At 37.3% G+C, this 26,092-nt stretch overlaps 1 protein-coding gene across 1 annotated transcript in view; it reads left to right on the top strand.

The window, feature by feature from the left end:
• The window catches only part of LOC135466408 (spectrin beta chain-like), a 153,590-nt gene that overhangs the window by 96,785 nt on the left and 30,713 nt on the right, over nt 1–26,092 (top strand). Inside the window, 30 exon segments of the mRNA XM_064743860.1 lie at nt 93–157; nt 2,589–2,670; nt 4,389–4,466; nt 5,187–5,314; nt 6,122–6,281; nt 6,692–6,769; nt 7,445–7,584; nt 9,722–9,845; nt 11,081–11,227; nt 11,798–11,971; nt 12,262–12,351; nt 12,648–12,778; nt 13,169–13,355; nt 13,921–14,121; nt 14,859–14,975; nt 15,244–15,357; nt 16,029–16,211; nt 16,716–16,861; nt 17,282–17,396; nt 18,129–18,239; nt 18,470–18,649; nt 19,059–19,262; nt 19,637–19,786; nt 20,897–21,001; nt 21,289–21,383; nt 21,620–21,710; nt 21,942–22,097; nt 22,397–22,588; nt 23,025–23,111; nt 25,164–25,282. Of these exon segments, the coding sequence (XP_064599930.1) occupies nt 93–157; nt 2,589–2,670; nt 4,389–4,466; nt 5,187–5,314; nt 6,122–6,281; nt 6,692–6,769; nt 7,445–7,584; nt 9,722–9,845; nt 11,081–11,227; nt 11,798–11,971; nt 12,262–12,351; nt 12,648–12,778; nt 13,169–13,355; nt 13,921–14,121; nt 14,859–14,975; nt 15,244–15,357; nt 16,029–16,211; nt 16,716–16,861; nt 17,282–17,396; nt 18,129–18,239; nt 18,470–18,649; nt 19,059–19,262; nt 19,637–19,786; nt 20,897–21,001; nt 21,289–21,383; nt 21,620–21,710; nt 21,942–22,097; nt 22,397–22,588; nt 23,025–23,111; nt 25,164–25,282 (3,950 nt within the window).

Raw genomic sequence — 26,092 nt, 5'->3', positions numbered from 1 at the left:
CATGAAAAAAATAAATCCAACTGCATGCAATGACAAATTATCAGTCAGATTTATCAGTCACATTTCACAGTAAAAGATGATATGTTTTTCAGAATCTGGAGAGAGAACTTGTGCCTGTGGAAGAGAAAATGAAACGCATGAACTACTTGGCTGACTCGTAAGTTATTACCATTAAGCAAGGCCAAGTTGTTCAGAAGTGTATGAGCATCGTAAGCTTAACTTTAGTCTGGATGGAATTCCAATTTCCTTGATATTAGAACAAGATTTGTGTTAAGATTTAAATCTGGATTAATTTCTAGTCCACTTTGGACAACAGTATACTGGTTCAGCCCCTTCGGTTTGGAGAGTTCGTTTTCACGATTGCTTATCCCTGCACAACCCTTACTCTTTCAGTTTATTGTTTCAAGCCTTGATCTATAAATTGTGATCGCTTTGGTGACGTAATGGCTAGAGCGTCAGCCATGAAGTCGCGAGACACAGGATCAAACCCAGTCACACCGAACACTTTGTAAAAAAAAAAAAAAAAAAAAAAAAAAAATGGTACATGTAGATGGCTCACTTGGCGCTCAGTACTGAGAGGTTAAGGCAAGGAAACAGGACTGGTTGACCTGCTGTGAATATAATGACTGGGTAGGCTATCATGTCAGGTGTCTTTGGCATGATACTTCAGTGGAGGCAGCACTTTGGTGGCATGGACTCACGCTGCCACAAGAAGACGCAGTATATGCACACGCACCTAATGTACGAAGGAAGTTAAACCCCAAGCATGCATACTACACATATATTCAATAGTTTCTTCTGGTAATGTCTTATCGTCTACCCAATAAACCACCAGCTGTTACAATGTTGTCTGTGTCAGTAGAAGACATGCACTTAGTCAGCACTCCCAAGCATTATATACAGGTCCCAGTTTTTCTAATTAGCTAAAACTGGTAGTAAGTCTTATTACATATTCACAATTTAAAAAAACCCCAGCCAAAGTCCAAAGGAAAAAGCAGCAGATTTAGTTCATATTTAATATACTGTTACGCAATTACTTTTGGGCAGGGCACAAAACTGAGCCTGGGCTAAAGTCAATCTGGTATTAAGTCTTAAAGACAGTTTCGAACAAATGGCCCCTGAAAACTAACAAATGATATTGACAGATTCTGAATATTTTAGTAGTACATTTACAACCATCATTTGAATGCTCATTGACTTTCCTGTGCCTCTGATTTGATTGAGAAAAACAGAAGATTTTAAAGTGCAAAATGTGACGTATGAGGTAGTGAAATATTCTTAAGTACGGCATAAAACACTAATCATATAAATAAATAAATATATGTTATTGTTAAATGGAATGTCTCTTGACAATCTTATTGTTATGTATACTTATGGTGAATTGTTTCCGAAAGGTGACGTTGATTTCGAGCATAGACCACTCCCTTGCCAATGACAAGCTGCCAGAGACATGCATTGTAATATATTTGATAGAATTTAATGCAGTCTTGTCAGACAGTCTGGAAAGGCTTTAATCCACGTATAAACCTTCTCCCGTGACAAGTGTCACCGAGTCATTCAGAATGAAGCAGGGGTTGTGACGAACAAAAGATTATCATTAGGGTTAATTTGTGAAGAGATTTTATGGAAGACATATCAAATCTAAAGGCTGTTTCGCAGAAACCTGTTCTTGGGAAGTATTGACTGTTGGGATTAATGGCTGTCCATTAGGAGCTGCCTTGAGTGCTGTTTACTGAAAGTCCAACTAAGGAATGCAACACAGCATCATTGTCAGGATTATCTACCTGCAAAGTCATACGATAATTGTTTCTTTTATTCCCCCTAGCTAACAACATGAATACCTCATTATCTTCAGACAATAATGACATCCACAGCTAAAAAAAAACGAAGAAAATTGTTTTTCCATAATTGGAAAGAATGAACATTTCTGATTAGTTGTTGCTATCAGATTGTGTCCTCAAAGACTTTATATGAAAATATAATAATATTCAGATCAAAGCGTCATAATGATGTATCAAAAAGAATTAAGTTTTCACATCAGCAGTATTTTCGAGCTGCATTGTTCATGTCAGATGTTAATTTATTGCCAACTTTAATTTATTATGGTTTAATAACCAAATTACACCAGCAGAGTGACTATTATCTGAATTGTTCAGAGTTATTAGCTCTGTATAAAGTACAGGCGTAGCTTATGCCGTCCCTTTAGCGTGGGCATCCCATAATAGAGAGAGCAATGTTAAACAAAATGTTAGGGGTGGTTTCTTTAAAAATACTGCAGGTCTTGAGCTCAGGGGTAAAATTAGTAAAACCTGGCTTCCTTCAACCATAATGCTGGCCTACATTGTATGAGTGAAATATTCTTGGAGACACCATAAAAACACCAACCAAATAAATAAAGAACAAAATAATTTATGAGCAAAACTGAATAGTATCTCGCTGAGCCCTGTATTATTTTAGTGGTCAGTCTATTTGCTTCTAAAAAATTAATTATTGGGTAGAAGCTTAGGTCATTTATTGAACTGCAAATTTGTAATTTTTTTTTCCCTGGCCTGATGAAGTGTGTTTATTTTTACATGGTGCATTTCTAGAGTGAAGGGGTCATACCCAGATGAGAGGGGTTATGTGGATGACAGGCAGAAAGACATTATGGATATGTGGAAAGCCTTGCAGGTGAGTGCTGTATAAGCTGTGTTCAAAAACTAACACTTGTGAATTTCCATTGTTTTTAAAAGTGTTAGCATTTCTTTTGACTGTTCCAGAAGTTTTGTAAGATTGCCCTGTCAGGCTAGGAATGCATGAATCAGAATTTCCCAGGGGAATTTCGCACAGACAAATGTGGAGAATATTATTACCTATAAAGCATAGGCATAGTCATTCATTCGTTCTTAATGAATTCTGCAGTGATTAAGAGATGGATCTTCTTGTGTTTTCATCATATTTGAAAGAATTTAGGTTTATAAGCAAACATGTTTTTTTGTTGGTGTTTTTTTTTTTGGTTTTTTTTTTTTTTTTTTTTTTTTTTTTTGTGCAATCTGTCTCGTGGCTTGAAGACTTAAACATGTAAACACAGAAAAGAAAGGCTGTTTCTTTTTGTGTCACACAGTTTCATGCAGCCCTGGTTTTTGGGCAGGATATAGATTCTGTCTATGAAGCTGTTTTCTGTGTTATATACATGCATATACATGTATATGACATTGAACACCTGTGATAGTTACATGCCCATTGTATCGCAGGTACGTGCAAGATAAGACAATCAATAAGACGTCACAAGACGAGCAATACTCTACTCTGTCATAATTATCTCAGCAGTATCACCAGGTGACAGTTGCTCTTTGTTAAGGTCGTTCTCTTTCAAGTTGTTTCCCTGCCAGATGATAAATCAATCCTTTCAGCAGGACAGTGTGTATGATGCCAGTGTTATTAGGCTTTATTTTTTTTTTTATCGCTTGACAAGTTGACACTTCATGAAATTTTACGATGAGAAACATGATTTTTTGCTCTAGATACCAAACCATAAAAAAAAAAAATTAGAAATTTTTTAAAAACATTTTTAAAAATGTTGTTTAATGGTCTTTCATGTATTTCATGTTAGTGTTTTCTTTGCTTTTAACTTTAAGATCTACAAGTGACCTCAGACAACTGGCTTGATGCATGTACGACGACAGCAATATGGAGTTTCCATAAGAGACTGCTGGCATTTAGCGTCTGGCTTGTTGTATGAATTAGGAAGATTTGAATAGCAACCGTTTGGATTGTTGATGGACGCTAATTCATTTAGGGATGAGTAATGTTTCGGTATTGGTCCTGGCTTGTGTGTTTGAGACTGAATACCAAGTACCTGACAGATATTTATTTATTTATTTGATTGGCGTTTTACGCCATACTCAAGAATATTTCACTCATACGATGGCGGCCAGCAATATGGTGGGTGGGTGTTTGGAAACGGGGCACAGCCCGGGGGAAACCCACGACCATCTGCAGGTTGCTGGTGGACCTTTCCACGTACGGCCGGAGAGGAAGCCAGCATGAGCTGGACTTGAACTCACAGCGACCGCATTGGTGAGAGACTCTTTGGTCATTACACTGTGCAAGTGCGCTAACCAACTGGACCACAGAGGCCCCCACCTAACAGATAGGACAGATACTTGTAGTCAGGAGCTTTTTCATATTGTATATGAATTGAACAAAGAATAGTCAGTATACTGCCATTATGAGTTTTGTATGCCATTATGTATTCTTTCGCCTACTTTGTTTCCTCCCACCATAATGCTGGCTGCCACCGTATAAGTGAAATATTCTTGAGTGCGGCGTAAAACACCAATCAAATAAATAGATAAGTCTTTCGCAGCTATATATGAAGGATTGCTATGCTTTTGTTTTTCATTTAGGACAAAGCAGCAGCAAGAAAGGCACAGCTTGATGGAGCTAATGATATCTATCAATTCCACGATGATTCAAAAGACTTGGTAAGCAACAGATTCATTTACTAGAAGTTTGTGTGAAATAAATGATAAAGAAATGGTTATTTTACTCTTTGACTTTGAAATTTCTCTTATAGTACATCATTGTAGCATTTTCCAAACATACATGACTTTCTGATTGAGTGTGGATATACAGGTATGGTGCATAAATTAAAGGGTATTATGTGATTAAATTAGATTTATGATGAAAAGAAAGCACATGTTAATCTTCCAAGTGATATCAAAAATATGTTGCTGTGCTGAAAAAGGTAAAGGGCATTATAACCAAAGAAATCTTGAACACCGCATTAAATGCAAGTCAAATCAATAAATAATAAAAGAAAATCATTTTTTCGTTATATTTATTTGATAGGCGTATACCATGGTGTTCAAGATTTTCTTTGTTATATTGGTTGGTGCGCACAAAAAAAATCTGTTTGTGTTTTAAAAGCCACCAGGGATGGTATTATTTTGGACAATGCACCATTGCTCAAAATTTTTGCAAAACATTCTTTGTTAATGGTCAGTGGTTTACTAAACCTTTACAAATTATTTGAGCATAGTTAATGCAGCATTCTGTTTTATAAAGGGTTCGTGAACTTTAGTTTGTAAGACAGATGATACTGTTGGCATCGTGAACCTTTTGCAAAACCTACAGTTATGACCTTTATGTTGTCTCGGTTAGCAATCTTCTAACATAAAATTATCACCCGTTCCTACTTGCAGCTGTCCTGGTCAGCCAGTGTCAAAGCGGAACTGTCCAGTGGAGATTTACCCCGAGATGTCCAATCAGCCGAGGCCATGCTAAAGGAGCTCCAGGATTTGGGAGATGATATTAAAGCACATAAAGACAAGTGGGTTCAAAATAAGAAAATCATAAAAAAAACTGTGTATTCCCAAGTTTTTCATTGCTTATGTGGCCTTCTTAACTATAGATGATCAGTGAAACTCGTGTGGCACTTGTCTTCCACCAAAATGGTGTGCGTATCTATACTTCAGCTATGGGAAAGTTTGTCAGCGTGTTGCCAAAAGTTGATGGTTTTCTCCCGGACAAGCCAGTTTATTCCTCCCCCCTCCCATAATACATATCATTATTGTTGAAGTGGAAAAACAACCATGATAAATATATAAATTAATAATTAACAACTGCAAAAGGCTAGACCAATGTGTTTTCTGGAATCTCATTTTTAATGGTGGAAGATGAAATTCTGTGGGACACTGCAGAATTGTCAACTTTATGGTTCCTGTTAGCACCTATATGATTTGAAAGCCTTGAAAAAACTAGGAAAAATTTCTACAGTGTTGGTTCAGAAAAAAAAACTTTCTTTGTCAACTTTTTATCAACTGTCAGGTAAAGTCAGGTAAATGCATCTTGTTTTGTCACCGGATGATTCAGCCTATATCCCAGTTATGTGTAGAATGCGTTTATTGTAAATGTGTTTTGACAAAAGGTAAGTCTACACGAAGGATAGCATTAGTCCTGAAGTTCTGTTCTTGTTTTGAGTTAAAAACGTGTGTTCTATTATCAGGTTTGATTCAGGCTCTTTTAGAACGTGTTAATGTCTTTGATGTAACGTGGGTAAAATAGATCTAAAGAAAGCAAGACTGTAGAAGTTTTGTATTCATTGTGAGTGACACCTTGATGTTCTTTGTGCACTCAGATTTGCCAAAGCTCGAGCACTTGGCCGACAAATTCTGAAAAATGATCCCAATGCCAAGGGCGTACAGGAGAAACTCCAGAAGTTGCGAGATGAAGAGAAGGCGCTCAATGACATGTGGGACAAAAGAAATAAACAGCTTCAGGATGCTTACAATCTCCAGGTAATTCAGATTTACCTGGTTACCTTGACAACAGTTAAGCTTGCCACGCTGTTGCGTGATGGAGTGCGAGGGTCAGAGATGTATTGATTAAGCTGGATCACTGTATACCTGTGCAGTTCTGGTCTGGTCTGTTCTTTTCTTGTTTTGAGCGGAATGTGAATTATATGCACCTGCACGTTTGTACCCAAAGGGGTTGTTGATGCGCAAAGCCAAATTCTTGCTGTGCTCTTGTTAGCTCTCACACTTATACAACGTCAATTACCCATCGTGTTCCTTAACGTCAAATAAATCACCGTCTAATGTTCACGTGATATTGACAGATTTTTTTCTTCATGGTTAGTGCAAAAACGTCAGTGGGATATGATTGATTTTTTTTTTTTTCAATTATTTCTTTGTTCTCTCACTTTCAGGTTTTCAACAAAGAGGCAGATCAGATTGATTCTGTAACAAGCAGTCAAGAAGCGTTTTTAGAGTTCGGTGACTTGGGAGTAAGTTTTCCATGCCTTACTTTTTTTTTTTTTTAATTGGATTTTTAAATAATCTTAAATTTTTATCAGTCTTGTGACGCTATACGAAAAAGGATTTATTAAGGTTTTATGGTTTTTCCCAAGGTGCGTTGTTGATTGGTCCACCTTCGTATTAATATCAAAGGATTTTTTTTAATGTAAAGAGGAAAAAAAACTAATCTGGGATAATAGTTGTTGCTGTATGGCATTATAGTTTAGTTTTTTTCATTTTGCTGACATTTTGCTTGATTCTGATTGTTGCTAGTGTGACATAGGACTTATCACACGTCTCTTGTTGCATGACATGAAACATGTTGCTTGTTGCGGTTTCACCTGTGATGTTCGGGGTCTACTCACTGTGACGTCACGCTGTAAATGCTGCATGGAAATGTCATGCATGTAATAAGTCTGACTTCGGACTTCAGCCATTAGAGTGTGTTTGTTGGTCATAACCCGACTAACCTTAAAAAAATAGGCTCTAGAACTGTTATTATTTGGATTTTGATGAGAAGTTTTTTTCCTTTGTTTTTTGCTGTCCATCTAGATTTCCTTAAAAACTCCCATCTGTTTTAATTAAGTGGCTAGATATAAGTGAAATATTCTTGAGTATGGAGTAAAACACCAATCAAATAAATAAATAAATCTTTGCCGTTGCAGAGCACTGTGGATGGTGTGGAGATGTTGTTGAAGAGGCATGATGACTTCGAGCGAAATCTGCTGGCGCAAGACGAGAAAGTGAAAGCTCTTAATGAGCTGGCAGACAAATTGGTGTCAGACGGACATCCAAGCAGTGAACAGTGAGTCAACCAGCTGATCAGGCTTTGATCCTAGCTGTTGATTAATTGTGAGAATTGGATATTGTCAAGTAGCTCTCTTTGATAGCCAAGAGGAGCAGATGCCACAACGTGATTTGAACTATAGTCTGTTTGTAATTAGCCAGTTGTAATGAGATTATTCTGTTACATAAAGCTGTAGTACATGTCTATATTAGTTCTTAGTCCCATACGTTAACCCAGATGAACAGCAGGTTTGCTAGTATTTGCAAATAACATGGGAAAATTGTTGGTGGTTTTTTTTTCGTTAAAACATGAAATCCACACAAAATACTAAAATAATTCTTGCATATTTGTAATTGTGTCGTCAATGGGCACTAGGTAGTGTGTTTATTTAATGCTTTTATGCAGTTTAAAAAATTGACTATCCTGCGGATGGTTGTGGGTTTATACCCTGGCTCTGCCTGGTTTCCTCCCACCACAATACTGGCCTTCACCGTATTGGTAAAATATTCTTGAGTACATAAAACACCAATCAGATAAATAAATAAATAAAAATTGACCTTCTTTTGTGCCACGTTCATTTTTCAGCTATGGCCTTATATGTATACCAAACTAAAAGTGTTATACAATATGGGTCGGACAATCCACATAAAAAGTTTATTTCAGTAGGTTTAGCCATTTGGAGAAGAAGATTTTTTTAGCTTGTCAATAAAATTCAAAATGTCATCACGTGACTAGTAAAACAGCGGAAAACGTCATAAGTTGCTTCATAAGTTCCTTATGAAGGATTGGTTTTTCTACTTTTACCAGTTTTGGAGATATTGTAATTTTATGACTTGACTAACAATAATAGTAACAATAATAGTAACAATAATAATAATCGGAACGATTTGAAGAGGTATTACACTAGGATACTGGCATGGATCCCTGAAAATAATAATCCGAACGATTTGAAGAGGTATTACACTAGGATACTGGCATGGATCCCTGAAAATAATAATCCGAACGATTTGAAGAGGTATTACACTAGGATACTGGCATGGATCCCTGAAAATAATAATCCAAACGATATGAAGAGGTATTACACTAGGATACTGGCGTGGATCCCTGAAAATAATAATCCGAACGATTTGAAAAGGTATTACACTAGGATACGGGCGTGGATCCCTGAAAATAATAATCCGAACGATTTGAAAAGGTATTACACTAGGATACGGGCGTGGATCCCTGAAAATAATAATCCGAACGATTTGAAGAGGTATTACACTAGGATACTGGCGTGGATCCCTGAAAATAATAATCTGAATGATTTGAAGAGGTGTCCCTCTAGAATACTAGCGTGGATCCCTAAAAATAATAATCCGAACGATTTGAAGAGGTGTCCCTCTAGGATACTAGCGTGGATCCCTGAAAATAATAATCTGAATGATTTGAAGAGGTGTCCCTCTAGAATACTAGCGTGGATCCCTAAAAATAATAATCCGAAAGATTTTAAGAGGTGTCCCACTAGGATATTGACGTGGATCCCTAAAAATAATAATCCGAATGATTTCAAGAGGTGTCCCGTGGACGCCTTAATATAGATATTGTACACGCTTTTACGTTTTTCATGAAACAGTTTTCAGAATTTCTTTCATAAAGGTTCATTTTATTGAATTGAAAATTGATACTAATCAAGTTTCATTTTTTCAACCGTTTTATCCATTGTTAGGAAAAATAACAGCTGTTTTTTTTTAAATTGTTGTGAACTTTGACTTTGTTCTTATTCTGATGATTGATAAGCTCAAAAGGATCGTGTATTGCTTTCAAAATAAGATTATTTCTGCTTATTCATCTGTTATTCTGTATGATTCTTGTGAAATGTGAATACTGTTAATCGTGTATTTACGCACATCCTGGAAATTTATGCACATAATATTTGTGAAAATGATGCTAAAATGATTTCTTTGGGGCATTAAAGATGCAAGATTTATAAAACTGTACAAATTTTTACCCAACACCCCATCCCCAGAATCTTTCAAAATATTGGTTGCAGAAGCTTGAAGAATTAGGGTAGCTGGATTTTCATGTCACCCTCTTTCAATTTATGTAATTATTGCATTGAAACTTGACTCTTTCTGTTTTCATTTACTGATATTAATTTTTTTATCATCAATAGCATTGACCAAAGACGCCAGAAGATAAATGAAAGGCGTCAGAAGGTTAAAGATAAGGCGGCAGACCGTCAAAAAGCTTTGAAAGACTCGCTGGAATACCAGGAATTCAAGCGTGATGCGGATGAGGTACGTGAATGTACTCTAGTACAAATCTGTACCCTCTTTACACAACTGTGATCTTTTTGACAGACATGTTCATAAACATGATGCAGATGAGGTATGTGGATGTACTCTAGTACAAATCTGTACCCTCTTCACATAACTGTGATCTTTTTGACAGAAATATTCATAAACGTGATGCAGATGAGGTATGTGAATGTACTATAGTACAAATCTGTACCCTCTTCACACAACTGTGGTCTTTTTGACAGAAATATTCATAAACGTGATACAGATGAGGTACGTGAATGTACTATAGTACAAATCTGTACCCTCTTCACACAACTGTGGTCTTTTTGACAGAAATATTCATAAACGTGATACAGATGAGGTATGTGAATGTACTATAGTACAAATCTGTACCCTCTTCACACAACTGTGGTCTTTTTGACAGTAATATTCGTAAACGTGATGCAGATGAGGTACGTGAATGTACTGTAGTACAAATCTGTACCCTCTTCACACAACTGTGATCTTTTTGACAGAAATATTCATAAACGTGATGCAGATGAGGTACGTGAATGTACTGTAGTACAAATCTGTACCCTCTTCACACAGCTGTGATCTTTTTGACAGAAATATTCATAAACGTGATGCAGATGAGGTACGTGAATGTACTCTAGTACAAATCTGTACCCTCTTCACACAACTGTGGTCTTTTTGACAGAAATATTCATAAACGTGATGCAGATGAGGTACGTGAATGTACTCTAGTACAAATCTGTACCCTCTTCACACAACTGTGGTCTTTTTGACAGAAATATTCATAAACGTGATGCAGATGAGGTACGTGAATGTACTGTAGTACAAATCTGTACTCTCTTCACATAACTGATCTTTTTGACAGAAATGTTCAAATTCATTGGGTAGAATAATGTGTATATATATTTATTTATTTTTTTTAGTTAATCCAATTCAAATAACGTTAGGATGAGGATGAAGAAGAAAAAACGTGAAATTTTTTTAGGACTCTTGATTTCATATATCTGTACATTTTGAAACGTATTCAGCAGGGATATTGTACGATTTTTGCATTGAATGTGGAAAGATTTTTTTTTTTAGGAAAAAAAACTGTGCAGATGTTTTGTTGACATGGAGGTAGTTTGAATGTGAATTCTTGAAAGTATTGATACGATACTGTTTCCTGTGTAGTTTAGAATTTGTGCATTTGTAATTTCATCTGACTCACATTTTTTCTCTAGCTTTCCTCGTGGATGAATGAGAAGTATAAAACAGCAACTGATGAGTCATACCGAGACTTAACAAATCTCCAGGACAAGTTACAGAAACATCAGGCTTTTGAAGCAGAGTTAAAAGCTAACAACGAAGGTCTAAAACAATTAAATGAGGTGAGTTGCCTACTAGAGGTTATGTGTTAACTCCAGTAGGCATTTTCTCAAATGGGGCTTTCTTTCTGTCTTAGCCTCTGATAAGTCACCAAGATTTCCAGCAGACTGAGCCCCAGTTCTTTTATGACATTGTTGGCAATATGCATTCATTTATTTATTTATTTATTTGATTGGTGTTTTGCGCCGTACTCAAGAATATTACGACTGCGGCCAGCATTATGGTGGGAGGAAACCGGGCACAGCCTAGGGAAAACTCATAACCATCTGCGGTTCGCAGACTTATTGGTAATTAGCGGTGGACAGTGAAACTGAAACTAATTGGTGACGTGCTAGTGAAATACTCTGGAGTATTGCTTCAAACTCCAATCAAATTAATAAAGACACATTTAAATTATTTTCTATACTTTGAATGTCATTTCGTGTTTTTTTGTCCGTCCTATTTTTTTTCTCTCTTTTTTTTTTTTGTATTTGTCTGAGAGAGACAAAATATTTGTGACAGCTGATTTAGACAGAATAATTTGAGTTAATGATGTGTTGATGATTCTGTCCTTGTGCACTTTTGTCACGAAGGCTGGCAAAGAGATGATTAAAAACAAGCATCAGAATTCTGGGGAGATCAAGCATACGCTGGATGACCTGAACGCTCAGTGGGAGGAGCTATACGAGAGGTCAGCTGATAAGGGTCAGAAACTGCGGGATGCCATGCAGCAGAAGATGCTAAACAGAGCCTTGGAAGATGCTCAGGTATTAAACTCAATTGCTTTTCTTGGCAAGGATGAGAATTCAAATCCAGTTTATGAACTAATCTTTTTCCGGTAGTTTTACTGTGTTACTTTCATTTGTTCATGAACTGTTTCATGAGTGTTCAAAGCGAGATAAAAACCTCTACTTTATCTTTACTTTTCATGCTCTTTCATAGTTTTTGGCACGTCTTGTTGAAACATTTTTAGGATATTCTATTTGATTTATGTACTGCGTCTATGGAGGTCATAAATCATGGTGCTGTGTAATTTTGATTTATGTTTTGTCACCAGGCTAAGTTAGATGAGATGGAGAAAAGTTTGGCATCAGACGATGTTGGCTCAGATCTGCGAAGTGTTAAAGTTCTGCTTAAAAAACACCAGGTAAATATTGCTGGTTATATCTTGAATAATTCTCACTGAATTCAGTAATGGAAATACCAGTGCTTGTATTTGCTGATTTTACCAGAATGTGTACATCTTGCCATATAGTCTGTGGAATAGCGAATAACAAATCTGTACATTTGGTTTTAAACAAATCAAATCCAACTAAATGAATAGTTTTAGAAATTCATTTTTATGTCATTCTTGTGAAGATATGCCTATCAAACAGCAGAAGTTTTACATTATTTTGTTATTATTATTTTATTATTATATGTATTTAACATTACGTTTTGCAGATGCTTGAGACTGACCTTGCACTTTTGTCAGAAAACATCCAAAGCATTGTGTCCCAAGGTCAATCCATGGCCAAGGCCGGCCATTTTGATTCTGATGGCATTCTGAAGTCTGTGGATTCCTTCAACAAACGGTAAGACCCCCCCCCCATGAAGTGTAAACATAGTAGGAGTGGGAGTGGAGTCATTCCTTCATTCTTTCTGAAAAAGATATTTGTTCTTATTGTACAACGTTTTGTGACAGTTCTGTGTTGAGGTTGAGGTGTGCACATTTGCATACCGGTATGAAGGAAGAAATTTTACACAGTGTGTCATATGTGGGTCAGACTTCCAGCATCCTGCAGATGCTCATGGGTTTCCCCCTGGCCTATGCCTGGTCTCCTAACACCATAATGCTGGCCGCCTTTGTATATGTGAAATATTCTTGAGTTCGTCCTAAAACACCAATGAAATAAAAAAAAAATATCCATATTGTGTCATTTCATGACAGCATTGTAAATGTGGTGGTTTTTTTTTTTTCTTAGGTTTGCGAAGTTGAAACCTGCCGCATCTCGACGCAAGCAGAAATTGCAGGATTCGCTGAAATGGCACCAATTTAATTACGATGCTGATAATGAACTACAGTGGATTAAAGAGCACCTGCCAGCTGCGTCCTCAACTGATTATGGCAAGAGCCTGACTGATGCCCAGAACCTTAGCATGAAGCACCAGGTAATAAACCAACACCTGTGATTTAACCCTCAGACTGTTTCACTCCCTTTACCAGTGGGATCGCATGTTCAAATCCAGCTCTGTCTGCTTCATGTATCTCCATGTAGCAAAGGGTGATGGTTTCCTCTGTTGTTCTGTTTCCATAAGAGTTAATACAAGGTAAGAAATCAAACACCAATCAGTTTAAGAAATAACATCTTGTGCAAGATTTGCTGGGCCATGCAGTCAAAAACCCATGCACTGTAGCATTATGCATTTACATTGTGTTGTGGGTATTTTGTTTTAATGTAAACAACTTTTAACATATAACAGAAAAACTGAGGACCAGAAATAGCTTTCGTTAAAAAAATAACATCTTGCAAGTTTATAGAGTCCCCTAACAAAAGTCTTAGTTATTCCATTGGTTGTGTTTGTGCGTGTGTGTGTTTTTTCTAAACATTGTTATTTTTTTTAAAATTTGTGATTTACAAGATACCGCGCAAAAATAATTTTATGGTCGTCAGAAAATTTTTTAAAATGCTTCATTAACTGTAGGCACAACATTTTTTGCCTCTGTTTTTAATAGAAATTTAATGGAGAACTACAAGGCCACCAGCCTGTGATAGACAAAGTTCTGTCCACGTCAGACAAGCTGATTGGGGAGAAACACTTTGCCTCTAAATCTATCAAAGACAAAGGGCAGCAACTACAGGTGGCTTGGGATGACCTGTCGGACAAATCCAAGAGAAGAAAGAAACAACTGGACATGTCTCTACAAGCACAAAAGGTAAACTATTGACTGGTCTAATTATTTAACTGTGTTAAGAATTAATCGTGTAATAGTCTTTTGTACTTAAGCAAACCAATAAATAAACTTTTCTTAATAAAGCTATCTCTCAAGGCTTTGTTGCCTGTAAAGAATTGTTTAACATATGTATGCCTGCAGGACATTTACATGAAACGTCAACCAAACCCTACCCATTCTGGTGTATGTAATAGAAAACAGAAGAGTACATAATACGCAACCACATTTAGGCATTTAATCTGTGTCTTAGTTGACCCAGAAGCCTCTCACCAATGCAGTCGGTGTGAGTTCAAGTCCAGCTCATGCTGGCTTCCTCTCCGGCCGTAAGTGAGAAGGTCTGCCAGAAACCTGCGGATGGTTGTGGGTATCGCGCGGGCTCTGCCAGGTTTCCTCCCACCATAACGCTGGTTCCGTCGTATAAGTGAAATATTCTTGAGTACCGCGTAAAACACCAGTCAAATAAATAAATAAATTTTTATGGATAACTCCCTTTTTTTATGTGCCTAATTTTCTGCTAGGTATAATGAAGTTATCTTTCAATTAGTCTAACTTTTGAGCTACTTTGTTAGGCGTTTAATCCTAGTCTTTTATTAGCTGCAATTGTGTCAGTTGACACGTTATTGAATTAGTGAATAACATAACATAATTAATAATTAATTAACATAATTCTTCAGTACCCGATCATCCATTTGATTGTACGTCTTATTTCTGTGTTACAGTACCTGTCCGAAGTGACAGAAGTGGAAGGCTGGATTAATGATAAGATGGCCATCGTAGTGAGCACTGACTATGGTAAAGACGAAAACGCTGCTGTCAAACTCCTCACCAAGCACAAGGTATCAAGTGATTTTCTTTGTTATTTCCCAGTGAAACTTGCTCATAAAGTTTGCTGAGGATGTGCTTGTAAATAAGCAGTTAGCATTAGAATGTGCTCATTCCTAAAACTCAGGGGGGAGGGGAAAGATTAATTTAGTCAGATGCCCTGGGAATTTAAATTTTGGCTTTTGATGATGTCATACCAGATTTGTGACTTTACTCCGCTGAACAGTCAGAAATAGACATATGAGTTATTATGGTGTATGTATACTTTATCTTTTATACAAGGCTCTGGAGACAGATATTCATACCTATAACAACATCGTTAACAACCTGGGCAAAGAAGCCACTCGGCTCATTAAGGCAGGCCATAGTGACCCCAGCTTTATTAGGAAGTCACAGGTAAGTAAACCTTTATGGCAACTCCCAATCAACAGGTATAGTTGGTTAAATCATTGTTTAATGGAACCATAAGTCATGTATTTTTACTCCCAAAAAAAAGAAAACAAGGCTACAGGTGTGAAGTGCTCACCTTTGTTTCAGTACAGATAAAAAAATCGTGCAAGTTTTTTATGCGACTATGAGTGTAGGAACGTTTGCACGTATCTGTTATTGTAAAGATTATCATTCTTTAGGCACTTACTGTAACTGTTACTTCGAGCTCAGCATGGAAAAACTGGTGTAAAGCTGTCACCTTAGTTTTAGCAGAGATAAAAACAACACCATTTAATTTTTACGCGGGGCCTCCTTGGCTCAATTGGTTAGCGCGCTAGGGCAGCATAATGACCCAGGAGTCTCTCACCAATGTGGTCGCTGTGAGTTCAAGTCCAGCTCATGCTGGCTTCCTCTCTGGTCGTACGTGGGAAGGTCTTCCATCAACCTGCGGATGGTCGTGGGTTTCCCCTGGGCTCTGCCCGGTTTCCACCCACCATAATGCTGGCCGCCGTCGTATAAGTGAAATATTCTTGAGTACGGCGTAAAACACCAACCTAATAAATAAATAAATAATTTTTACGTAGGTATTTTGTGTGTTTCTGTTGTTGACATGGTTGTCGTTTTTGATTGGCTCACAGGATAACCTCCATGACCAGATGAACAAGTTGAAGCGCCTGGCCAATGAGAGGCGGTCAAACCTGGAGCATTCTGGGAATGTTCACGAGTACATTAGGGAGTCAGGTGACCTGGAGGAGTGGATCAACGAGCAGATGCAGATGGCCACATCAGAGGAGTATGGCCAGGACTACGAGCATCTCCAGGTAAGGGGAGGTAACCATGTAGGGAAACTGCTTAGGCTTGTGTGTTTGTCTCCTCAGTGATCACACAAAACTATGTTAGTCTGAAAGGATATGTAATTTGTCATTATATAAGTTCAGTTACATTTTTATTTCTAATTGTGTTTTAAAATAATTGTTGGTCTTTTGTCATTTTTACAAATTTGCTTTAATGTTATTATTTATATAGGTCGCCAATATGGTTAGCACACCAGCCTGGTGTAATGACCTAGAGAACCTCTCACCATTGCACTCGCTGTGAGTTCAAGTCCAGCTTATGCTGGCTTCCACTCCCGCTGTATGTGGGAAGGTCTGCAACAACCTGCGGATGGTCATGGGTTTCACTTGGGCTCTGCCCGGCTTCCTCTCGCCATAATGCTGGCTGCTGTCGTATAAGTGAAATATTCTTGAGTACAGCATAAAACAAAAACATCAAATAAATAAATAAGTGTGTGCATGTAATGTCTTCATGTCTATGCCATTCAACAGTCCATCTCCAGTAAGTTTGATGAGTTCAAGCGGCGTGTCGAAGCAGGAACTGAGCGATATAACCAATGTGAGAGACTGGCAACGAAAATTGTGGAGAAGAAAAGTCCATATGCAGAACAGGTTCAAGAACGACAGGAGCAGTTAGGGTAGGGGAAACTGGTGTGGTATTGATTTTGGAAGCTGTAGCTAAGATCAAACGGTGAAAGTGTTCTTGTACTTCCATCTGAAGCAGTGTGATAACCGATTTACTGGCGCATTATATTCACTAGTTGTAACACATACTTGCAACGTTTGGTAAGCTACTAATAACCTACAACAGTGTACGCGTATAAGTTCAAAAGAACTTTTCTCGTACAAATCGCATTGATGTACAGGTACAAAATGCAGCACAGAAGTGCAAGCAACGTGATGAAAACTAATGTGAAGTTCTATTATTTACTCTAAATCGCATAAAATGTCAGGTGGTTTTTGCACAATAAAATTACAGCAGTGAAAGAAAACTGATGAAATTTTGGCTGATTTACAGCAGATATTCATTGTTTGTGTGCTTATGTTGTTTTTTCCAGTGAGGCGTGGAATGCTTTGTTGGAGAACATCGAGGCAAGAGATCAAAAGCTGAACGGAGCTGGAGAAATCCACAGGTTTAACAAGGATGTGGAGGAGGCTCTCACCAGAATACAGGTGTGGTTTAAATAAAACACCAAAACACAAGCACAAATTCTCAAAAAGTTGAGACATCAAGCAGAAAAATGATATCAGGAGGTTCCTCGTTATATATAGGTGACACTTGTTATAAAAAAGAGTTTCAAAACTTTGACCAACCATCTAACAGACCAAGAACGCCTTGCCACTGCTTCGAAAGGGTATTAGTATTAAAGTCAGGGTATTAGAGCCACCCTGAAATATATCTCCAAGACCACCCTTAATATCAACCATGATTTAATAGATATACGTGCACTACATACTGTATTCATGAGAGTTTATTTTTGAGGTAGATTTAGACTTTGAAACACAGTCTGGCAGGGAATCCTGTTTAACATTTATTGGCTGAACTTGGAGTTTGCAGATTGGCTGAACACTGATTGGCTGAACTTGGAGTTCACTGATTGGCTAAAAACTGATTGGCTGAACTTACAGCTGATGTTAAGTTAAATTTGTTGTCGTGGTTAAATCTCTCTAAACATATCAATATCCTTATCTTATGTACAGTACCAGCACATGAGCCTATCCTAAATATGTCCTTTAGGCAGGCTTTGAAAGCTGATTTTCTCTTGTCTCTGGCTTAAAGATATTTTTTTATGTTCAGTGCAGTTCAAAACAGAAAGTGTATTTGCAACACTTACACATCAAATGCATATAAAGAACTAGACAGCTGTATTTAGTGCTCTTACTTGTTGTCCTTTCAATTTACAGGAGAAGTACTCCAGCATACCTGAAGACTTGGGACGGGATATCAATGCGACACAAAGCTTCCTCAAGAGACATGAGGCATTTGAAAATGAACTTGTGGCACTGGAGGCTCAGGTTAGTTAAGGTTGAGCAGGTTACAGTTGCTTTGTAATTACAGTATGCAGAATAGTGAGTAAATTTTAGTGGTGAAGTATGGGATGTTAGCTGATCAAATGAATATAGAATAATTTGTCAGTTTTCTTGAAAAGAATATTTTTGTATTTTTACACTTAAAATTTATGTTTTGTGTATTTTTGCATTGTTTGTTGTTTGCATGAATTTGCATAATTTTCATCACTTTTCAGCTCCAAATACTGATTGATGACTCAGCTAGACTGCAAGCTAATTATCCTGGGGAGAATGCAGAGCAGATTGAACAGCTTCAAGCCACAGTGGTCGAGAACTGGGGTGTGTTACAGGATCGGGCTGCTCAGAGGAAGGAAGAGCTTATGGCTGCCGCTGATCTTCATCGATTTAATGCCTCGGTAATTAAAATTATGTTTTGACGATTTCCCAGGAAGCCTCAGAAAAAATTATTAAGTTATAGTTTCTATCAGGATAATGCAGATTAGCTGTTTAACTTTCTGAACTTTAAATTCAGTTACCAGTTTACAGTGTATTATAACTTGTATTAACTTTAGCTTAGACTTAAGTATGATTTACATCGCATCAGGATGAGAGTGAGACTAAGATTTAATCCAGGCTTAGTGTTTAATACACTTTTGAAAAACTGGCACTTGAGCTTTTGTCTTTCCATCTACAGGTTACCATAAGTAAGATGTAAGTCTTAAGGTCATAATAAGTCTTAAAAAAGTGAAGAGCAAAAACTCCATAGATGAACATTTCCAGAATGAGGTGATCTTTATTGTTTCAACTTGACTGTATGATAAACAGGTGCGCGAACTGCTAAGCTGGGCTGGAGAGACGGAGCGTGAAATGGCCACCGACACCCAGGTCCGTGACGTACACAGTGTGGAGTTACTGAAAACTCGTCACGATCAACTGAAGGCTGAGATAGAAGCCCGGGATGACACCTTCAACGCTATTGTGCAAGCTGGTCAGGAGATGGTTAACAATGGTCACTTTGCCAGAGAGGAGGTGAGCACAGATGTTCGCTTCTGATATCAATTTATCAGATCATGTGAAATTTTAAAGAGATACTTCTTGGCATTCAGGAGGCCCTTTTTAAGAATGAATGACAAATGAATTTCAAGACATTTTCCAGATAAATGGGTAACTGTTGACCTCTCAAGGTTCAAGTTCAAACTTTTCTTATCACTAAAGGTACAAATTTCCTACTGTATCATGTGACCTGTCAGAAATTTTGGCAACTCAATTTTGATCACAGTTGACAAATAAAAGGGCAAGTTTTTTGCCAATAATCATGTATTTTGCTACCAAGGAAACTGGCTTAAATAATCAGTTAACATCGACCTGCCCACAAGTACTGATAGTATTGTATCCAATGGCAGATCCGAGACAAGGTGGAGCAGGTGTTACAGGTGAGAGAGCAGCTGAGGGACACCTGGTCAGAGAAGCAGAATCACCTTGATCAGCTCCATGACTTCCACCTGTTCCTCAGAGATGCGGGACAGCTAGACACCATTAGCCAGTCACAGGAGGTGAATACATAGATCCGGTGTTCAAAAGTGTATTAGGAGTTCAGATTGGTACTAGCTTTAGTCCAGGCTGAAGTGTCAATTACTTCATGTTAGGAGGAGACTGGTTATAAGATTTAAGCCGAGCTTAACTTTAATATACTTTTGAACAACTGACCCCTGGGGCCTATGCCACAAAACCATTACTTTCTTCAGTCAAAATTTGACACACTATTTGAAAGCTTATTTTTGGGGTCCTATAAATTAAAATTTTTTATCACCTCATATATATTTCATCATGAGATAAATGGGCCAAAATTTCAACATTCAGTACCCAAAAACTAAGCATTGTGATGAAGTTTTTAGTTTTGACATAAGTCAGAAATGGCTGTGTGGAATCTGCTCCATCCAGAAGCTGTGAAATTTTGTTTTCCTCTGCTTCTTATAAGAAATGTACTGATTTTTGTGGTCAAACATGCGCATTCATGTCACAAATTAGTTGAGGATGCAAAAAAAAAAACAACACCAAAGTGGACCTGGAAATTTAAAAAGTTCATCACAGCTATTTTACAGTTTTAAGAAATACATGTACAGGTGGTAAGTGTACCACATATACTTGGAATTGTCGGCAATTTTAAAGGTTCTGCTGTGAATGTTTACACCTACTTATGGTGATGTACTGTAGATTCATCAGCTATGTAGGGCATTCCTTCCAAAGTGTAGACGTGTGTAAGTATTAAAGTACTGGTGGGGCCTCCGTGGCTCAGTTGTTTAGCAGCTAGCACAGCACGGCGTAATGACCCAGGAGTCTCTCACCAATGCGGTCGCTGTGAGTTCAAAACTAGGTCATGCTGGCTTCCTCTCCAGCCGTATGTGGGAAGGTGTGTCAGCAACCTGCGGAGGTCGTGCGTTTCCCCAGGGCTCTGCGTGGTTTCCACCCACCATAATGCTGGCCGCCTTCATATAAGTGAAATATTGTTGAGTACGGCATAAAACACCAATCAAATAAATAAATAAATTGAAGTACTGGTATATGTGAGACAAAACTTTGTCGTAGTCTGTTTAATTGTAGTCCCTTGTTGTTTTCAATCTACTTGTGACATAAGCTATAACGTAAGCATATTTTTACTGCAGGCCTACCTAGGCAGCAGTGACTATGGCTCAGCAGTTGACCAGGTAGAGAGTTTGATGAGAAAACACACAGCCTTTGAGAAAGTGCTGGAAGGACAAGAGGAGAAGGTGGGTTCTAACGGCTGGATTTTTTTCAAACCTAATTAGTGGGCTTTCAGATTTCTGTGGTAAGCATAACAAAAATTATATTTCTAGCAGTAACTGTCTCATTATATGGCACAGATGTATATTAAACATAAGCATGAATGAGGATTTTTATTGGATTTGGACTTCTTTTTTAAATATGTAACAGTGATATCACAGCTATTGCTGTTTGAATACTGTATGTTTCTGTAGTTAGTAACTATAATAGTGAAAAATGAATGAGATTTTCTGATCACTTTTTTTTTTAACAGCTTCAAGCAGTGAAGCATCATGGTCTACAGCTGGTGAATGACAAGCATTTTGAGGGTCCAAAAGTCAAGGAAACCTTGGATGTGGTTGTTGCAAGGTGGGCTTTAAATTCGAAAAATTTCTCTTACTTCAAGTGTGAGGCTAAGAACATTGCCATACATGTATGTGGGTAGAAACGTTACTGGAAGCTTCTGTGGGTTTAATAGTTGTTATTTAATGAACAATCAGTGGTGGTCACTGGTTCTTCTCTTTGATGTTTTCCATCTGAATTTTTAAAATTATGTTGAGAAAACATTAATTGTGAAATACATTTTGTGTTTCTTTCAATTACAGGAGAGATAAAGTGAAGGATTTAAGTGCTGATCGTAAACGTAAGCTTGGGGATAGTTTATTGTATGCCCAGTTCAACAGAGATGTTAATGAGGTAAGGTTTAGATTATGTTATGAAAATTCATCTAAAAAAATTAATTTTTTTTACTTCACTCGAGATTATTCTTGATGATAAATTTGTGATAATGCCTGCATTTCTTTTCTTTGATGTTTCTTTTTTCTCAGAAAAACTTGCTCAACCAATAATTTGCAAGGTTTTTTTTTTTTTTTTTTTTTTTTTTTTTTTTTTTAAACTGAAGTATTTTGAAAAATGTACTGTTTTCAGACGGAAGGTTGGATAGATGACAAAGTGAAGGTTGCCAACGAGGACAACTTTGGTGATGTGACAGACTTGTATGACAAGATGAAAAAGTTACAGAAACATCAAGCGTTTGAGTCAGAGATAAAGGCAAATCAAGGCAGGCTTGATAACATCAAGAAGGTGAGAAAAATGTATGATGAAATGCAGATTTTTAAAAATATTTGTGTGTGATAACAGCATTTAGAGTGTACAAGGTATTCAAGTCTAATGATAAACATTGAAAAATTAATTTATTTTAAAAGAAGCTGACACTGGCTTTTTTACATTTAGTTATTCATTCATTACTTTTTAGACTACTGTTTCAAGAATTCATATATGTATGAGGGAAAGTAATTTTGGACCATATTAGCAAATTTGGTTATCATTGCTAAGCACCCAAAGTGTTAAATGATGAATTTGTTACAATTTAAAATTCTCAGGTTGGAGAGCTCCTGCTAAAGAGAAGCCACCCTGCATCTGGTGATATCAAACAGTGTGTCACTCGCTTGACACAGAAGTGGAACGACCTTCTCAAAGCCTCTGCCAATAGAGGGCGGGGCTTGGAAGAGGCACGGGACATTTTGGAGTTTAACGAACAAGTTGACAAGGTTGAAATGTGGATGAGGGAAAAGGTGAGGGGTCATCTTATTATGCAAACAATGATTTTGTTTAAAAATCATACGAAAAAATTAGAATTGCCTTTACAGCTAAGGTTAGAGTGCAAAAAAAACACAGATTTTGTGTTTTATTATCCAATGACACTCATGTTCAATTAAATTAGTGTACTGGACATACGGATGTTCAATCATATCATCAGGGGACGATTTCACAAAGCCACTTTTGACTAATTAATTCAAAATTTGAAATGTTAATTGGAAAACTTAATTTTTAAACAAGCTGTACATTAAAACTAATTAAAATTGAATCTTCTGTAGATGTTTTTTTGAAAAAAAAAAAGAAAATTGTTGTGTGGATTCTGACTCCTGCACATTTGACCATGTAAAGAACACATTGTTAGTGGATCTGTACATTGTATTGGGTATGGACTCGGAATATTTCTGCTTGTAGGAAATTCTTGTGAGTGCTGGTGAGCTTGGCAGAGATTATGAACACTGTCTGGCTTTACAGAAAAAGACTAACAACCAGGAATCTGCTGTAAGTTAATTACCTATTCTCTATAAATACTTGTTGCCATAAGTTTATGGTTAATTACCCTGGGCATTGAGGTTTTTCCGAAAGAAATGATTGCCATCACATTATAGTGAAATGTTTTTGAATGTGGGGACTGCTTTGGTGACCTAATGGTTAGAGCATCCGCCTCGAAGCTGGAAGACCTGGGATCAAACCGGGGCTGGGTCATACAGAAGGCTTTAAAATGGCACTAGTTGCTCAGCACTAAGAGGTTAGAGCAAGGAAACAGGAATGGTTGGCCTGGTGTTAATACAATATGACTGAATGGGGTGTCATGTCTGGTGTCTTTGGCATGATGATTCAGTGATGGCAGCAATCTGCTGGCATGAACTCTGGCCCTGCCACAGGAAGACACAGTATATGTACACACTCCTTGTTGCCATGACTGAAAAATTGTGAAGTATGACATTAATACCCATGCATTCATTCATTCATTCATTCATTCATTCATTGTGTGGCATGAAACAACAAACTGATTCCAGAACATGCAGATCAGTCATGTTTAGAAGCAAGTTTTGAAAACTGGATTTAAAATTAAAAGAAAGCTGAAATATGAATTATGGCTCGTCATACAGACAACTTAAAACTATGCATAAATATACTTTCATTTATTTTTTTAGTTTTTTGTGAAGAGATTGAAAGCCGTTTAAACCTTTAAATTCTAAGGTGGGCTTTATGGACCATACAATCAGAGTTTAGGAACTGTGACATCACAAGAAGTTTTTCCAGCTTTAATCATGCCACTGAATATTGTTATAACTTTTAACCCATGAGCAAAAGATTACTGAAATAATGTTCTCGGAAATTCCGTCCGTCTGGTGAACATCAGGAAAAAAGGTAATGTGACGTCAAAGTTCCTAGATAAAGTCAGTATGGCCCATAAAGCCCACCATTGAATTCAAATATATGAATGCCTTTCAACACTAAAAAATAAATGAAAGTATTTTTACATAGTTTTCAGTGGTCAGTATGATGAACTTTGCTTTATATTTTAGCTTTCTTGTACTTTAAAAGATTAAAGATTTAATATATTGACAAAACTTTTGAAAGGATTTCATTTTATACTCAAAAAGTATGGATCATATTAAAGGAAGATTGTTCAGCAACCTGCGGATGGTTGTGGATTTCCTCCAGGCCCTGCATGGTTTCCCCCCACCATAATGCAGGCCACCATTGTAGAAGTGAAATAGAGTACAGCAAGAACACAAATCAAATAAATAAATAAATTCTTGTGACTGACTTCTTCTTCAGAAGGATCGTTACACTGTGAGTTGTTTGACAACTTTAAATGTCACCCTGAAGCTGATGTTTGCCATTTTATTGCTGCTATCATGATTCCTTATCCTATCCACAGATCATGTAGTTTTTCTGTGAAGGCTGAAAGTAAACTAATGTTGTTATTCATGGTTTTGTTTAAGCATTTACACCGAGCCTTGTAATAATCCTGTTTACATGGCTGCTGTCTCCTAGCTTAATGCCTATTGCAGAGTAACAAGAAATTGATTATAATTAAAGTTTGTGATGATTAATTAATGAAGTAAATATGGAAGATAAATTTGTCTCAAAGGTAACGTCAGAATAAGACAAGCCAAATTTTCCAGTTCTCCCATTGATCCCCCGCCCCCCACCCGGCACCACCCGGCACCACCCACCCCCCACCCCCCACCCAGCACCCACCTCCTCTGTTCTTGTGCTCATGAACCCCAGCTTACAACAAATCCAGATAAAAATACCCTTAACCCTGTTCATGAAACTAGTACGGCCTGTTTAACGGGCTCTGCTGCTGATAATCTTTGTATTCATCATGTGTTCAAAGTCAGCGTTTTTCTCGATACAGTGTTAAATCCCAGTCAGTTAAATAAATAAAAAATGAAATATTACACTTTGTCTCATCAGTACAGTTGGAAAACTTCTCCAATAAAACTCTTGAAATATTGCTGTCTATTCTTTCAATTTCACCGATACAACCGTCAAGCACATACTGTAACTGGTCCCGTGTTACTTTCATGTTGTCAGGGAATTACAGTCGATGAGAAGAGAATCAAATCCATCAACGACCTTGCCGACAAGCTCATCACACAAGGTCGTTCAGACACCAGGGCCGTTAAACAGAAGATCACTGGTCTGAACCAAAAGTGAGTTTATTACCAAGTATTTAAGGACCGTCCTCAAAAATCATTTGCTTTATTCTTCAAAGCATTTTAACAAATGAACAAACGAACACTCAAACAACGGGTGTCAAGCTCATTCATTTTTTTTCGTCGGAAACAGCTGAAGAGCGAGTAGGCTGGCGAAAGTAGTCCTGCTAGCACAGCATGGAATGTGGACTACAACAACGACACGCTTCACTGATCAGAACTGTTAGGATATACTGCCCGGCTGTATTAACCATGTAAATCTTTTCTATAGACACGTTGACAACACAGTAAAATAAATACCAAATTAGGATAAGAAGCAGTTTTCATTTTTTTTTTTTTTTTTAATTTTAGCTTTCTCACCTTTTAGTTACTAGGTTGAAAAAAATGTTATGTATGCAATAAGTAGATTGTTATGTAGCATGATTTATACAGAACTCTGCACCGGGTGTGTCTCAAATTTACCGACTGCTTGTCGCCATAGCGTCTCTTGTATGGGGTCTACAGGTGATACATGTGATTGTTTTGTTGAGAATTGCCATTTCATCAATGAATAATGCTGCCTTTCATGTGAATAAAGCTTTTGAAAAACACCTGTGAGGGTAAAACAGTTGTGCCCAAACAGGGAAGAGGCTTCCCTTCACTGGCCACATGTCTACTTTGGCGGGAAAGACATCAGTCTGACAGTGCATTCTTAAAAATGAGGAGGGTGGGGAGGACGTCAATTTGCTGAATTTGATTTAACTTAACGAACTACTTTGCAAAACAAGTAGAAGTCAAGAAAGATAGTATTTGTTGTCATGTACTGTG

The sequence above is a fragment of the Liolophura sinensis genome, chromosome 6 (genome assembly GCF_032854445.1).
Source record: "Liolophura sinensis isolate JHLJ2023 chromosome 6, CUHK_Ljap_v2, whole genome shotgun sequence".
NCBI classification, from domain to species: Eukaryota; Metazoa; Mollusca; class Polyplacophora; order Chitonida; family Chitonidae; genus Liolophura; species Liolophura sinensis.
This window is presented reverse-complemented; position numbering and strand designations above follow the sequence as displayed.